At 42.8% G+C, this 17,913-nt stretch overlaps 1 protein-coding gene across 1 annotated transcript in view; it reads left to right on the forward strand.

Moving 5' to 3' along the window:
- The first annotated feature begins 857 nt into the window (after positions 1-857).
- GABRR2 (gamma-aminobutyric acid type A receptor subunit rho2) overlaps positions 858-17,913 on the forward strand; it is a 633,724-nt gene continuing 616,668 nt past the window's right edge. Inside the window, exon 1 of the mRNA XM_069606506.1 lies at positions 858-1,412. Coding sequence (XP_069462607.1) covers positions 1,297-1,412 — 116 coding nt within the window. The 5' untranslated portion in view covers positions 858-1,296. The remainder of the gene's footprint in view (positions 1,413-17,913) is intronic.

A 17,913-nucleotide genomic window follows, 5' to 3' on the forward strand; every position in this document is an offset into this window, starting at 1 on the left:
GAAGTGTGTCCGCGTTGCGGAAATAGATATCACTAATTTTTTGTGACCTACATTTTTGGTCATTTAAAAAAAAAACTACTGGACGGATTTTCACCAAATTTACAAAAGCACGCTTTCGGGACCAAGCCGCTGCTCCTGCCGCAAATTTGGTGAAAATTTGTCCAGCGGTTTGGGCTGTAGGCGTGAGCAAAGTTTTTTCCCCAGTCTATGGGAAAAAAAGAAATTTTGGGACCCCACCTATAACGTTGCCCCCGGGTCCAAACCTCACCAAAATTTGCAAAAAAATTCAGAGTGGGCCATATTCTTTTTTTTTTGCTAAGTTTGGTGTGGATTCGTCCAGGCGAAGCGAAGTTATAAGCTGCCCAAAAAGTGCTCTTTCAATGAGATGAACAACTTAACCAGAACTAAATGGCCGCTACCACAGGCCATGTAATGTAAGGTCATTCCTTCACTGATGCTAATTACATAAATCAATAAACAACTGTCAGTGCCAAAACGATTGGTTTTGCCAATGCTTGTTATTCACTTGAAGTGACTGAAACATGATAACTGTCAAATGCAAGCTATATTGAGCTTTGATTATGGGCTTGCACAAAGTACTGCATTTCTGGGCTGCTCAATTACTGATATACCTTTTTTAAAACAATGATTTACTAAGAGAAAATGATGCAGAATTAAACATATTGATAAGTGTATCAAACCGTATTGTTGGATTCGGGCTGTCCACAGTGCACAGTACACATACCCCTCATGCAGCCATCAGTGCAGAGCACTTCTCCTAGCCTTTGAAATACAGCCCTGGGTTCACTTTTGCCCTGAGCAGTTTTGGCGACCCAGCATGTGCTTTTAGTATCCGGCTGCGGGGCACAGCGGGGCCGGTGGCAGCGCTAGCGAATGCTGCTGCTGGGCAGCACTGAATCGAGAGACTGGTGCCCAGGCTGCTGTGGAGCCTGGGATTAGAGGTCGTCGTGTCGCTGGTGGCGGAGAGGGAAGGGAGCAGACCCATTACATAACGGGCTTCGGGCAGATCCACTCACTGACAGACACACTCCTGCACGCCGCCCCCGCCCAGAGCGCAAGCCTGCCTTGGCAGTGCCCCCTGGCACCAGAGCGGGCACCCTGGGACCATGCGCTTTGACTCTGGCCGTGCAGCACAGGAGACGCGCAAACACCGCTGCTGCACCACCGCCCGGCACGGCAGAACATAGCCCGTTATATATCCAGCGGTACCTCAGCAGTGGGCAGCCATCACAGCCTCATCCCGGCACAGGCAGCGAGGGGACGCGATCAATAAGGATGCCGCTGCTGTACAGGCTGCTCCTTGTGGCACTGTGCTTGGCGTCGCTCGTGGAGAGCAGGAGGCGCAAGCGCTGGGCGGCGGGGCAGCTGGAGGTGCACAGGCAGCTGCCCAGGTAAGTGGCACGCCCCCCTCACACCTGTATGTGTGTGTGAGCGCACGGATCCGGACTATTCAAGGGGTAGGAGGAAAGACCACCGTAATGTGTTCAGCCCGTTTCTTCTGCCCTTCTATTGTGTCGCAGTGGTTACCGTAAATCTATGCGCTGTTGCAAGTCAACCATTCGTCATCCTTTAACATGAGCTTAGTTGTAATTGCCTCTGTGTATCTATTTCGGGTATGTTTGGGTAAATGGTTGCATCTGTTTTGTTGAACTATCCTTCGTAGAGAAGCGCTTCCATCTCTTGTTAAACCCTATAAACATGTGACGACCCGTTTTCTACTTCCTCACGCCTAAAAGACCCCCATGCAACTTAAGGAAAGTTTTAATTCCCATCTCAACTATCCCTGTAGGGCAGTGGTCTTCAAACTGAGGCACTGGCTTTACTAGGGGTGCACGAGGGAAGTCCAGGGGGTGGGGGGGGCTCTTTGAAAAGGGGCGAGGACTGCTTTTAATAGAAAATATAGGCAGTTGACAATCTGCTTATATTTTAAAGAGCCTGCCCCCCTCCTCTCCCCTACATCCCTTGGATGCCCTAGGGGGGCATCCAAAGATGTCTGTAGAGGGTTTCGGTGTAATTGTCTCCATTTCCACAGGTACCATGCTGTCTGCTATTTATTTATTTTGTATTTCTTTCTTTCTATAGCGCCATAGCCCACGGGCATCAGGGCGATTTGGTGGGGATGTATCAATTTTGATAGGTTTTGAGGTCATGTTTGGTGGGGGCATTCGTGGTGCTTGTCTCCTTATAAGCTACATCCAAGGTTTATCGAGCTCACACAGATTTGTTTAGCGTTAGGATGCGTTAAAAATATGTGGACGCGTTAAAAGTATTTGGACGCAAAGGGGTGCTAACATGGGCCAGCTCCCACCTTAGTCGAGAGATACAGCAACGCCAGTCTTGAAAAGGGACAAAACGGAAGACCAGCTCCTTCACACCGTGCTTGGGCAAAACCCACCCAGGTCCATGCGACTGTGATAAGCATTTTATGGAACGGGCTGATATAATGGGGAGGTGGCACCAGAAGCTCGCTGAGGGAACCTCTTTTCATTCGTGTTTACCGTCCTTAGCGATACGTTACGCCGTTTTGGAACTCTGCTCAAAGAGGGCAGCTGGACGTCTGTGACACGTGATTAAATAATGGCGTGCGTAACCCCAAAGGTCAGAAGCACCAACGGTTACTGGTGTTTAGCGGCAGTTCAGTTTGTAAAGTGCGTCATATCACCGTTTGATTGCGCACGCGCTATGCGAAAAGAGGGCCCTGTAGGCCTACGGCGCAGTCACTGTTAAACTGGGGACACGGGAAGGGGCCCAAAGCCGCCCGAGCTATTAATATATCGAACGGATATGGACATTATCATTAGGTGTTGCTGTTACTCAACGGAATCGAAGTTCTATTGTTCACGCGGTAAATGAGACGTCTTCCCGCATGCGACCATCCTCCTTTGGCGCCCTTCTTCCCTGTACTTGCCTGCTCATCGCACCCGATTCGCCCTTTGGCCGAGTAGACACTTCAGATCAACATGTTAGCATGCTAAAGGTCAGGTAACCCACTAAGCAATATAAGCTCAAACTCTGCATACTTATCTCACTCAAAAAACTCACACAACCATCACTCCCACAACAAGAGGCACGCACTTCACAACACTGCAACAACACATAGGCTGGAGCAACAGCACACGCAGACTTGCACCATCCAATACCCGCACCAAGAGCTGAAGCTGCCAACAGAACACCACTCCTCTCACTGTCCTACTCCCTCTTCACCTTACTAACCCATCCCACCTTATCGTTTACAGATCCGCCAGAGCGCCTGAGGACCAATTCCGTTGGTGACTGTGCGCAGTACAAATACCTTTAAAATGTATCATTTAACATAATTACAGTAATGGAGATGGGCGATGGGGGCTCAATGTGGTGAGGGGCAGTAGAGCTCTGGTCATAAGGAGGTTAATCGATGGATGCATTTAGGAGACAACCAAAACTACAAAAAGAGGTAGCATGACAGACACAATAACAAACACATGACATTCACAATAAAGACATCACACAATAAATACTCTGCAAAGGTCAGAAGCAAAATCCAATAAGAAATTAAACGGATTACGAATAAAACAAGTGATGGATGAAGTCTGAACAAAGGGAGGCTGATGTCTATTCTTGCTCTAAAAGTGAAAGCGTTCCAGAGGCCCCGCTGAGTGCTCTGGTGCTTCTGCTTTTTCGTTTCCCATTGTAAACATGCCACTAAAAGTGCACGCATGTGCAGGAATGTCTCCCAAAAAGCCAAGACCAGCTGCACATCTCTTGCGAGGCAACGTGAGTGAGTGCAGAGGGCGTGCACGTATGTGTGCACCCGCCCGCTTACGTTCACCAGCTGCAGATTGCATGCTGGTGAGTTAATTTGGAAGCTGGTAACGTTTTTTTGTGTGCAATTTTTGTACACACGCAGAGGATGTCAGAAACCGGAGCACCTGTCATGGCAACTCGACTTTCACTAGCATTATGGGGGACCTTGTGTTGGCAACCAACGAATGAGGTTGCTGGGCAGGATAACAGAATGTCCTTTTGCTGCTGTATCTTCATGTATCCATGCAAGTGTTTCGCAAAACATGTATGTTCCTTTCGCATTGCAACATGCTACTAGGTCTGCATGCGACCTGCCGAATTATCGCTGTAAAGAGAATTACGCTTCCGGCAGTCGGTTTATCATGTGAAACGTGTTATAAGTTGTGGACTGGTGAGATCAACACGGTGGGCTTTGTAAGGGTAAGAGAAGAGGGAGAGGTAACGGGCATTTGGGAATCGTGTGGATCCCTAAATGCCCTGCAGACCCGGGAACACGCGAAGCACTCCAGGAGAGGCGATGGGATTTAATGCATGCGTCTGGAATGCGGACTGTGTGAGCAGTGCTGCGCTATTTTCCAGGTTGATCAGGTGAGAGGAAACACTTCTTACAGTAGCAGCACTGAAGTTGCTTCTTTTGGCTGGCATAGTGAAATCCTCCTAAATATTCAATTTGTGGTAAACAGTTTGCCAATTTTCACTCCACACTCTGCACTGCAAGAAATTGTTATATAATTGCGGACGCAACCAATCCTGCATTTGTTGCACACAACCATGCACTTCTTCAGGGCACAGTTGCATAATGCTTGTAATGGTCAATATGTAGAAGTAGCGTGCCTATAAAGTAAAGGGGCGCCTACTTATCCCTACCGAGGCGTGTGTTTGGAGGATGAGTATGAGCTCCGTCTTTTAGGTGGCTGCCGTTACCATTAGCATAGCAGAGTCTGCGTTGTGCAGTCCCCAGGCATGCTGGCAATATGCATCCACTTGCTACGCTAAGTAGTGCTCTGTCCTGATGGTAATGGACAAACAGCGGCTCATTCCTACCATAGCGGTGTGTAATAAACATGCATAACACAACAGCACTTCCAATTGCATGAGTGCTCATTCAAGGAAGTTTACCACCCCACCCTCCAAACAAGAATCACACAATTCATTATTTAAGGTCCTATTTAGGGGCACGGGTAACCTGGATCTGATGATCTGGCACACCACAACCTCTCTCCCACTTTCTGGGGCAAGAAACAAGCTGTGTTTTAGTGACAAGCGTCTCCCCGCTCTTGAGACTAGAGGAATACACCCAAAAGCCTGTCCCCACACTGACCTACGTCCTTACCTTCACTTCTCTCTTAGGTCCCTCATTTCTCCCTCCTACCCACCTTCCCTACCCTCTGCATTCCCTCTTATGCCTCCTCCTACCCCCTGAAACTTCATCTATATTCCCTGTCTTGACTCCCTCTTCTCTTCCCTAACTCCTCCCCCATCCCTTCACCTGATCACTGACCTAGCTAAATTGTGCTACATACTGTTTCATTGGTTTGTCTCATGTTGTAATATGCTTCTATTTTATTATTCTTTGTACTCTTGTGGTTGATATGGCATAAAGCGCTATATAAACTTAATAAATACAAATACAAACGCCAGCAGGAAGAATTGCAATCCCAAAAGAATACAATGGGCCTGTTTCTTTCTTTGTCTAAACAATTACCAAATACATTTCCATCGGTAATGCTTCTTCAAAACCAAGGCAGGCCCTCCTATCAATGATTGGATCTCTCTTCTGAATAAGACATGATTATTTCATGTAAAACAACAAAATCAAAGCTTCAGCTTAAATTGTTTGCACTTTTAAAATGTTTTGGAAAACGTAAGACATGCCACTTTTGAATCTTCATGCAGTCCCTACATTAGGAAATCAAAATAGTGAAGAAATCGACAAGTCTACCACTCAGACTCTGGAGTTTTCTTATGACAGGATACCCTCATGTATGTGCTGCTTAAAATTTAAATGCAATTTAAATGCGCCATTTTAAAATGGCATTCTGTTTTCTAGGGAAAAATGAAGCGGAGAAACCAGTCCATCACAGGGCAAGGAGGCCTCTTAATCACTGTTAAGCTGCAAGACGTGTTGGCCACCACAGCTTACAAACCAGATACAATTTTCCTTCTGTGAAAACCAAGGGCATTATTTATTTCCATCAATCAGAGGCCTTTAGGCCCTGCACTCTATTGCATTTTTATTGAGATATTCTTTCAGGGTAACAATTCAGTTACTTTGCAAGGTTTTTTTAGTGGACACAAGGCAGCAAGACTCGTTTTAGGCTGGTAACTAATAGCTCCCTCTGGCAAATCTCGTCTCACTGCCTGGTCCTCGTCAGGGCCTTCACATGCTCCCATTAACCAGCTCCAGCTGTGTGCATATTGGTTCTGCCCACAAGCACCACTATTTAAACAAACAGGCTTTTAGCGACCTTCTTCCAAGATGGCTCTTTTCGTTCTTTTTTTCTTTTTAAATGTGTCTACATTTTGGATACCTGGTGTTCTTACTGGACCCTTGTATTTCTGCTCTTGATGTCTCCCAAATCCCCCTCCTGCACATATGATGATTAGGGCTTATAAGGTACATTAGCACTATCCTTATGTGGTATTTGTGATGAATTTTGTTTTTAACCGGATGCTCAGATTGTGTGGCAATGTAACAAATGACACTCCTACACCCGATGGACTCACAGGGTGAAAAACCTTTTAGTAGAGAGACTTTATTTCACACTACTATGGCTCCTTTGTCGTAGAATAAATCAAATGCTCCCTTCGGCTGGACTTCTGCTGTGTCCCAACAGCTACATTGGCTTCTCATTGAAAGCCAAATTAAATTTAAAAGTTTGAGCCTGGTCCATCGGGCCTACTATGGACGTGGAGCCACTTGCCTGTGTCACAAAATCAGAAGATATTGTCCCTCTCGGATCCTCCGCTCTGCTAATTTGCATCTACTTCAGACCCCCTGTTTTCTCAAATTCACTGTGGGCGGCGGAGCTTTTTCAGCTGCTGCTCCGGCCTTATGGAATTCTCTCTTTCTTCCTCTTAGGGCCATCCCTGATCATCTCCCTTTTAGAAAAGCTTTACAAACGTTTCTCTTTAATCCTTGCGTTGCCACTCTTTCCTCTTCTCTCTTGTTTTTTGTCTCTCACTGACCGGTCCACTGGTTCTTATGTTATGAAGACCTGTTTCCTAGCACCAGGCTACCTTAGCAGTGCTTCACAAGTTTCTTAAGATAACATAATATTTTATCCCCCTCTTTGCAAAATGACATTGCCAAGAAGACAGTTTTACAAAATTAGCATGAGTTATTAAACTCACCGACATTTGCAATAACTTCACCTTCTTCAAACTAACAGCAAGATGCTTTCCAAAGCAAGCTGTTTCTTAACATGCTAATTAGATTTGTTTAACATAAACAGAAATTAAGTTATCACATATTGTTTGACAATCTAAAATAAGGATGTATCAGTGTCAAACAAACATATTTTGAAAGATCTACTTCAGTTTGCAGTCATATTTTTAGTTGTTTTCTTTCTATAATAGTGAAGCTAATAGAAGCATTTGTAACTTTCAAAATCTTACCCTTTTAAAAAGTGTCTGCCTTCAAAACATATCTTGCAGTTTCATTCCTGTTTTTGGCCATTTTTTTGCCAAATCCCAGTTTCTGGGTCCAGCTTTGATGCTGCAGGGAAACAATCTGCATGGGACAGCTCTGCTCCTACCCCATCTTTGAAGCAGGGGACACCCCCACAACCACTGGAGGTGCCCCAACACCTTCCCCCATCTAACTCCTATGTCTCATGCGGGGGACACCCCCAAAACCTCTGGTTTCCTCCTGGACCCTGCCCCTCCTCTTTATCTTTCCTTGCCGCCATCCCCCTGACATCCTCTCCTCAACTTCTGATCGCACCCATGCACCCAAAGGCTGACCTTGCCACCCGCCCCTCTCCATACGTTGTAGGCCCCCTGCTGCCAGTTCCAGGCCCATGCAAGCATGCACACATTTAACCATCAGCTGATCATGACCGGCCGTGGTTGAGGAAAAGGAACTTTTTAAAATTGAAATTTGGATAAACAATTCAAAACCCAAGTTACACGTTTGTTTCTTTGAAGATAAACTTAATTAATCCCCTTTGTAACAAAAAGTCCTCGCACTTAAACATTGCAATCAACATCCTTTTAAAGTCGTTAGAATATTTATGTTGTTTGTTTCCAAGAATGTTCTGGGAAATCGTGTTTCCCTCTTTTGCTGAAGTCCGGCATCGCATTATGTAGGAAGACATTAAATGAATGTCCACTGTTGATACACCCAAAGTGTGTATGAGTCGTTGTGTATTGTTGTCCCTGTCTGTACGTTTTTATTGTTGTTTGCGAGCTACGGATTCCGTCCAATATCTGTTTGGCAATTTAAACTGAATACACTTTAGACTCTTGGATCTGTGAAAGTCATTTTTCGATATATGAAGAGGCCGCCTTCTGAGGTAGAACCTCTTATCCAATCCTCTGAGGTTGGCACAGAGTCCCCGTTGCCTAAGTGGTTGTAATATCCACAGTGCTGGATTATTGAAATAACTGTGGATAGGATGAATTCAAGTTCTTGATAATCTCTGTGAGTGATTCCATGGTCTCAAGGCAACTGGTACGGTCGAAGAAATAATGGACTGTGTTTACAATGGAGAGGGATCCAAAAAGGGGATTACTACAGGTTTTAGGGCTACATTACAAGTCTGGCTGTGTCCCAGCGGTAATTCCACCAGGATACCACCAGCGCAAATTGTGTAACCGCAACTCGGTCTGGCGCTATTCACGCTGGTTACCGAGTTGCAGGTGGGGGCAGTAAGTCCCCATTCCCATTGGAGCCAACGGGACATTACTGCAGCGGTAATAGCGCCACAAATGGGTTGAAAGTGTCAAGATTTGCCTACAGCAAAATGCTGGAGGTAAATCGGCCGCTTTCCGCCCAAACTCATGATTGGGCGGAGCGGTAATGTGGCAGTAATAGCATTATCGCTGCATTTTTGCCAGTGCATCAAACTCCTGGTGACCCCCAGAGTGTCTACATACAACGAAAGAAATCACCCTAAATCACACATCTCTTGCTCCCTATGCTGGACTGCTACAACATGACTTATTTGGTACATATATTATAGCCACATTTTTAAGTGACTCTTCACATTAAATGTTTGCCAATTAAGACACACAGCAAAGCCCTCCCCACAATCACAATTGTGCATGTGTGACATGTGTTTCTGAATCAAAAACCATTACTGATCATGTGATCCAATTAAAAAGTGAAAACCCACCAAACAACAATTCAATACAGAGAAAACCGACTAGCACCAACATGTTTCAGTTCCCAATGGTTGGAAGTTTGTTCAGGTGGATTGTATTAAGAAAAGAGGCTGGTAATATGAGCTCCTGCATATAATTTTCTTCTTTTTCCCTCTTTTGTGCCCTTCACCAGGTGCTAGCGAAGGGCACAAAAAGAAAAAAAAACACTACACAGGAGCTCATATTATCAGCCACTTTTCTTATTAATACATTCCCCCTGAAGAACATTCCAACCGTTTGGAATTGAAACATGCAAGGACTAGTCAATTTTCTCGAAACAAATTTGAATGGAAACCATTTAATATTGTTTTTATTGTGTTGAACTGTTGTTTTGTGGTTTTTCACTTTATAATTGGTTCACAGGATCAGTTCTGGTTTTTGATGCAGCCATTACTTGTCACAAATGAGTAATTGCGATTGTGTGGGACTGTGTTATATGTGTTAATTGCCAAATATTTAACGTGAAGTGTCAAAACAAAATGTGGTTATAATATATATACCAAATAAATGATGTTGTAGCAATCCAGCGTATTGAGCAAAAGATGTATGATTAAAGGTGATTTCTTTTGTTGTATGTAAGAAATACTGTAGCCAAATCTGGGTCAGTAGATTTTGTTTTATTTTTTAGTTATGCATGTCCACAGTCATAGGATTCAACAAAGGAAATGCTCTGGAAATCCATGAACACATTTCACTTGTCGTCTCTGGGCAACGATCTCACAGGCCCCAGCCAGTCCAAGCTGAAAACCATTTAATATTCCAAAATGTCACAGTTAACATCCTCTACCACATAGGGGCACAGGAAGTACACAAATAAATCATCTCTTTGTCAAATGTAAATGTTTTTAGTCTGATTCCATCACTACTGTTGTAACAATCTTTTGGAATTGGACTAATTATTTGATTTGCTAGCAACATCATGAAATATTGTGAGTCAATATCCATTCTGATAGATGTGTCTTCACACAGAAGGGTGATTTGAGAATCCCCATTGTCAACCATTAGTCAAATGGGAACATCTAGGAAATTGCTGTAGCAAATGTTCTTGTTGCAGAAGAAGATTATTCAAATCAATGCTTCTTTATTAGACAATGTTTCTCCTTTCTTAATTTTTTTTGTTAAGGCAAACTGTCTGGTATTTCTAGCAATAATAACTGTTTATTTTACTTGGACTTCAACAGCCCAATGTAACAGTTGGGCAGATCGAATTGTTTTCTCTACATTTCTGAAATTCATTGTGTATTCTGGGCCAGGCTTTGCTACTAATGAAATCCAAATTTATTGCAATTTGATGTAGTCTTATATAAAAATTAGAACTAATATTTCTCATCACCCAGCAATTATGATTTATGGTGTTGGTTTCAAGTGTAAACAAACATCTGTTAGGAACTGGATGCCTCGAATCTCAGGCATCCAGACCCAATTTCCATTTGTTTACAAGACTAAATGATGGAATTGTCTGTTCCTTTTGCAATTGTCTGAATATTATTTTTCTAACAAAGCTCTTTTCTTTAATTAGACAAACCTTGGAGAGAATGTGATCTTCACTTCCATTGATTTGAATGGGGAAGCATACCTGCCCTCCCTTCTTTGAAATACTAGTTAAACTATCAACCTTGCTCCTAATTTATCCACCTGTTGACATTGAATCTGGTCAGAGATTCACATGAATAAAACATCAAGATGTTTCCATCCACAGTGGCGTACCACTTGTTGCTGGGTAGAAGACTGATTTTAAATGGTTGTGTTGAAATCCCTTCACTGTGATTGTTTACCTATAGATATGATAGTGATGTCAGTGCTTTGATTGTTTCTGAGATTAATTTGAACTTGGTTCGGATGTTGCTCAATCAAGTGACAGATGTCATTGAAACTGACATAAATGGCACTTTTCTTTAGGTTGAATGAGGCGGGAGGCTTGGGTTCATAGGACCTGTTTCATGCCATATATCAAGGGAAACAGCCTTTGCCCTTTTATGTATATCATAATCCAATATGAATTGCGTGTCCCAGTGATTACTGGGTGTGTGGGCCAGCCTTGTCAGATTTTCATGTCCAATTCTGTATTTCCATCCACTGGAATTTCTTTCTCACCAAAATTATGTATTTTCAGGAGTATGGGTTTAAGAAAGATGCAGCAAACCTCTCCCCTTCCTTGGTTCAGAGTATTGAATATTTCTCCTGAAATCAAGGTCACTTGAGAGCCTGTTTACATGAGTGACAATAAATCACATTTTCCTTGCAGCAGAATGGAAGCCTAAAACCTTGTCATTTTCTAGCTCCATTTTACTGAGAAAGTGTGAGTTATTAGACAATTTGGAATGTATCTTCTTTACATTAAAGGTTTCATGAACTTGATCTTGGGTTGCCAACATGTATGCATTTTCACTGAGGTCAGGCGGGGTAGATAAGGAATCTGACGGAATACCAGCTCTCTGTTTAATTGATCATGCCATCCTCGGTCATGGCCAACCCTTTAGCTCTTATCGGCAGCATGATGAGGAAACTGGAGATTAACTTTGTTTGTAATGCTTTGCGTCATCCTACCTCTAAATCTGCCTCTAGCATTGTGAGCCGCTGTCTATCATCAATTCACTATTCTGCTGCTGCTCATTTTTGGATTCTCCATCCCAGCTTTCATCTTCAGCTTCTGTTTTGAATGAGACAGTTTCGAAGATGGATGCCGTTTGGGCAACGGACAATGTTGCCAGACCCAACACTCACTCTGTTGACTATTTTGATTCTGCTACTTGCACTAATGATATTGATATTAACATTTGTTCATCACCTTGTGGATTTAGTGATTATACTTCTCAGACTGGAATGCTGCCTATATATACACACGTTGGTACACAGGGATGCATGTCTTCTTATGGAAATGCACCTGGGGTTTTCGGTGATATATGTACGCCTAAGAATGTTATTATATCTAACGACCAAATTATTGAACACACTGACAATATCCCTCGAACTACCACTAGAGTCTATGCTTTCTATTTGCCATCTTGTCTATTAACTGCTCCACTATTGCAGGCTATTGCGCTCATTGAACTGTTTCCACCTAATTCTCCTGAGTATCCAGTATCATCTTCTGCCATGCCTCTCGCACATGTTACTACTGATTATTTTCTGGTGCTGATATCTCCTCTGTGAGAACTGATTCTATTTTGTATAATGAACATGCTCTGCCTCCTATATCTCATGACTTTGTACCAACTTGCCATCCTATGTGCTTATCCTTAGATTTGCAGAATCGTTTTTTCACTGTTGTGGATGGGGGAGCAGAGGATGGCACTGATACTGTAGCTATGGTTATGAGTGGCCCTGTGTTGGCCTGTACGGTTATTTCTGGGCTTGAGACTTTCCTTAGCAACACAAAAATCCATCTAATAATTCTGCTTTTTCTGGCTAGACTCTTCACTGCGCTTTATTAAATACCCGGTTGCTGGTGAAATATTCCACAGAGTTAGCCAATTATATTGTTACTGAAAATCATAATTTTCTTGCTATTACTGAATCTTGGTTACACTCGACTGCCTCTCTAGCTGCTGCACTGGCTTCATCTCAAGGGTATAACATCCTGTGTGAAGATCGCATTACTGCTAAGGGAGGGGGTGTTGCTATTATTTATCGTGACCATTTTGATATTCATAAGACTCAGCCTTTGCCTCTTTGTTCTTGTGAGCTTTACATATTAAATTTAAGATCAATGCTAACTCTACTTTGACCATTATTCTGTTGTATTGTCTACTGCAATCTATGCCTTGTTTTGAATCAAAACGTTCTGAATTGTTGGCTTCATTTATAAAACTGCCTTCAGGGATCCTGGTGCTGGGAGACTTTAATTACTGGGCCTATGACACTGCTGATGAAGACACTATTGCCCTTGATTCTATGCTTGTAAAACTGGGCTTTTTTACAACATGTTATCTTACCGACACACAAAGAGGGGGACACTCTTGACTGGATTGCCTCAAAATAATATATCTGTTAGCCATGTCTCTTCCTCTGTTTGCTCATGGCTGACAATTATTTTGTTTGTTTTCTCTTGGATTTACCTGGCAGCCTGGCGAAAGTGAAAAAGCCTCGTGTTGAAATTGAACATCGTAATCTAAGGGGAGTGACTACTACTTCCTTTAAGGCCATTGTTTTGCCTAAACTTCACTCTCTTGAGGATGTATTTGACGTTTGTGATCATATAACACTTTATGATTCTGCTGTTTTGGCTACCGTTAACACTATTGCCTCACTAAATGGATCAACTCTGGTGTTGAGAGGGCTGCCTGCTTTACTGATGATATTATTCAGCTCAGAAAACAAAAGAGGCTATTTGAGAGGAAGTGGCATAACTGTCAATCTGACGAAAATAAAGTCCTTTATATTGAGGCTGCCACTAAACACAGAAAAGCCATCACATCTGCCAAAAAGACTGATTTTGACTCTCGTATTAACACCAAATCTGACTCTAGGGAGTTGTGTTGTATTTTTAAAGAACTTGAGGGAAAATCCCTCAGACATACACATGTGGAAAAGAATGATATTTGGTGTCAAACCAGATGGCTAAATTACAAACTCATCTTCAGAATATTGAAATGAATGAACAGCGAGCAGTTTGTCTCCCACCCCCCCCCCCAACCTTGAATATCTTAGGGATGTCTCTGAGATCCCCCAATTTTCTTTTAGTCACCTATCTGAAGTCTTTGTTCTTAAGGTTTTAAAATCTATGAAACCCACTTTTTGTAAGGGTGATGCTTGTCCTGCATCTGTGATCAAGGATTGTGCTGATTCCATGGTGCCTAACATTAATAAGATCATTAATGCCTCCTTGGATGCTGCTATTGTACCGGGTAGACTCAAGGAAGCCTGGATCACGACTTTACTTAAAAAGGAGTTTCTTGATCCCAGCATTGCTGGGAAGTATCGTCCTTTTACTTGTGTTCCCGGGTTTCCATGCATGGCACGGCACTGAGACCGTCCTCATTGACCTTAAATGTAATATTTCTGGTATTATAGATGGTGTCCACACTGCCCTGCAAATATTGCTGGATCTCTCGGCAGCCTTCGATTTGGTTAACCTTTCGATCCTGATTGAGCGCATCATAAAGGTGGCCAATTATTCTCCCTCGTCATCTTCTTCGGTCAAGTCTTTCTTAACTGACTGGCTATCCATAGTTTTTGCTGAGAAAGCTTCTGCTCTCCCTACCAATGTGACCTGTGGTGTACCTCAGGGCTCCTGCTTGGCCCCCACATTGTACAATGTTTATACTTGCCACTTTTTGATTTATTGGATAATCTGGCTGTCAAATATACCAACTATGCTGATGGCGCACAAATACTCCTTGAATTGATGGGTATGTATGAAGAAGACTCTCGAGTCATTCATTATCGTGACCGTTGATTTCTTTGAATACAATTTCCCCTAATGTGTTTTCACTGAATCTATTTCACTGAAAATGGTAGGGGAAATGGTATGTGTGTAAGGCATAATACTTGGGATGAGGGGTAAGGGTATACGTTAGGGTAGGGAGGGGATAGGGGGAGCTGCAGGGTATCTCCTCTGCATTAAAAAAGAAGAAAAAAATAAGTGTTTTTTCGTTGAAATGGATTCAATGAAATCTCCAGTAGGAGAAATATATTCTAAGAAATCACATGCATCAATTCATTTGATCTATGCGGTTATTTAGGCTTGGATGGCACAGAATGTCCTGGCGATGAACAGTGCCAAAACCGAGTTATTGATTCTGGGGACTGGAGCCCATTTTAGGAAGTTGGAAAATGATTAGACCTCCTTTATCATTTCAGACTGTGTCATTCCTGTGGCATCTTGGTTAAGACTCTGGGAGTCCTTTTGGATGCTGAATTGATGACTAATCAGCACGTTAACTATCTCAGATTCTCCTCTACTAATAAGATTGATTACTGTAATGGCCTACTTGTTGGTATCTCACAGTCCAACCAGTCTAGGCTTCAGGATATTCCGAATGATGCTGTGTGAGCTGTTTTTGGGCTCTCGTACCAAAATCATGTTATGCTGGCTAGGACCTTGCTTCATTGGCTGTCTGTCAAGGCACGTATCTCTCATAAGAAACTGCCTCTTACATGCATGTGCATGCACAATTTGGGCCCTATTTATCTCTCGCCGCATTATGCGTGCAACTGTCCGCCGAACACTGCGCTCTAATGACACTGATTCTCTTGAGACGCATCACTGTAAACTGCAGCGGACCTGCAATACTATGTTTGACCCTGCTTCTCCAGTTTTGTGGAATTCTTTGCAGCACGCTTTGCCTCACATTCCCTCTCTAGATAGCTTCAAGGTTGCTGTAAAAACCTACTTATTTGATACTTAGCCTGCTGTGTTTTGCCGATATTGGTATTGCTGCTTTTTCTTTGTTGTTTCTTGTTGTTTTGTTTGTGTTTTTGTTTTGTTCTTTTGTTGCATGTTTTTTAGCGCACTGATAACTAGGGGAGAGTTGCATTTTATAAGAAATAAATAATAATAATTATAAAAACATATCTTTGAAATGAGATAGAATGTAGCAGCATCCCCCTTTCTCCTCGGGATCCGGTGGACTTGGACTATTTGTTTTTTCGTTTGCATGTCTAAATGTAATTTTGAAAGTGAAAATTCCACTTCTGTCCCAGGGGAGTTTTCTTCTTTCACAAATGTGATGAATACATTTTAAATGTAATCTTTTCGTCTCTTAGCTTCGAGGCAAGAGATGAAGAGGTGTCACTGCTGGTTTCTACCTGCATTTCATCCAACTCAGGGCTATATTTGTGGAGCATGAAAGAAGCTTCCTGTAGGGCTTTGCATGCCTTTTCCACTACACCCACTTTTATCTTCCCCTTGAATGTTTTCCTTTTGAATATTTTCCTCTTGTCTTTGTCCACTTAGTACTACTCAGAATGAATTCAATGGCCTATGTAGAAATTCACAAAAAGGTCTGGGAGCCCCTGGGATATTTTTCCTCTGTGAAGGGTGCAGTGAGCTAAAACGTGGTTGTAGACCCTCCTGAGTGGAAGAAATTCTATAGAACGGGGTATTTGACCCATGTTCATTCTCAGTAGAGGGGCTCCTCCAATGCTTTGTAATTTAGTACTATGTAGAGCATTAGTATTATGGGGCAGGGGCACTGCTGAGCCTTCATCGTTGAACCAATGCTCTCCATCAACTGGTTCATCTGTTGCTCCAGTTTGGTGACCTTTTCCACATCTTCTTGGTTGAGTGGAGATCTTGTATGTTCTGCCCTATGAGTGTAACTATCACTCCTAAGGAAGTAGGATAGTTCTGCGAGTTGTTATTGTAAAGGATATTGAGTCTCCAATCACCCTAGTACTTAGATGTATTTTCCTCGAACTTTGGAGGAGGAAATTTGTGTTCATCGTTGAATCTAGGAGGAGCTCTATTGCTTTTCATAAAGAAATGTTCATTAGGATTTTTCTGAGTGAAACCTCTAGATGACTGATCATCAGCATACATCAATTTATAGGCTGTCTTTCAAGGTTTTTTGTGGTTTCTAGGTATAGAAAAGTATTTGGAGATTGTGGTTTTGTAAGCAGAGCGTTTGCTACCGTCCCGATATTCAAGTTGAACAAAGGAACTGGAAAACTCTGGCAGAAAATGTCCACTGTTCGTATTCAATATTATTTCGATTGCTTTTCAGTTCGAATGATGCCATCACCTGTTTGTACATTTCTAAATGTTTCCAAACAGAATATTTTGACTTCTTTGGGATATGAAGTCCTCAATTTTAAGTTGGGTCCAACGGCTGTCATTTTGTCACCAGATCGGAGCTTCTACTCAAACCCCCTTCCCTGCCACGGTACCTATATTTTGTGCTGTTTTCCCTATGGGAGGGCATCTTCAGTGCATAGTACATGGTATCATCCGTGTAACGTCCCCATTGTGCTTTTCTGGTGATTAATCCAACTTGAGGCGTTGTATAATATGGCATTTCTCCCTTTTCTTGTTCAAATTGTATGTTTCTTCCCTTTCCCAAGGACCCCAACCGTCTTCTGGCCCCTTGGGTAGGAGAGGATTTTAGAATGTTTTTCCTGGCTGCATTCCCTGTCTCGCAAGGATAGCCAGGCGAGCTAAATGATCTCTTTGTTGAGTCATGTGTTGCGAATCTTCCTCTCTTAACTGGTTGCTGTTCATTTCTTCACTGTTTAGGATGATTTTAATTTTCCCTTGGGGGGCAACAAGATGTCATGAAAAGAACCCGCATTGAAAAAAAACATAACATGAAAGTGCTGGCCGGGGAGAGTGAGGGAGTTTGTAGTATCGGGAGACTGATGGAGAAACACGACAGTGACGGCTGCAGACTTTATTTTAGTGAACAGCACTATGCTTTCTTGTTAAAAAACGTATTGCAATGTCAAAATACATCATTGTAGTCCTAATTAAGAGAAGAAGTCCGTTGAACAATACATGGTGGAAAACAATGTTTAATGAGTAACCAGGCAGGCATCAATAGCCAATGCATTTTAGACCTCAAGCGGTCCTTTTTAAGGCGAGGTCTGGCCTGTGAAATAAGTAGAAGAAAGACACCAAGCAAAAAAATGCCAAACACAATCTGGTAAAGACCAGAAAATGTTCTGGGAAGAATCGAGGCTGCTCCCATCTCGTGACACAGCTGCTTTAATGTTAGAAGGGCGTCAAAGCGTCAAGGATCAGTGGCCACACACCGGGGATGGTGCTTCTGTCCAGAAGAGTGCTATAGGAAAAGGGTAAAAAAT

The sequence above is a fragment of the Ambystoma mexicanum genome, chromosome 4p (assembly GCF_040938575.1).
Source record: "Ambystoma mexicanum isolate Mex_15411 chromosome 4p, UKY_AmexF1_1, whole genome shotgun sequence".
Lineage (NCBI taxonomy): Eukaryota > Metazoa > Chordata > Amphibia > Caudata > Ambystomatidae > Ambystoma > Ambystoma mexicanum.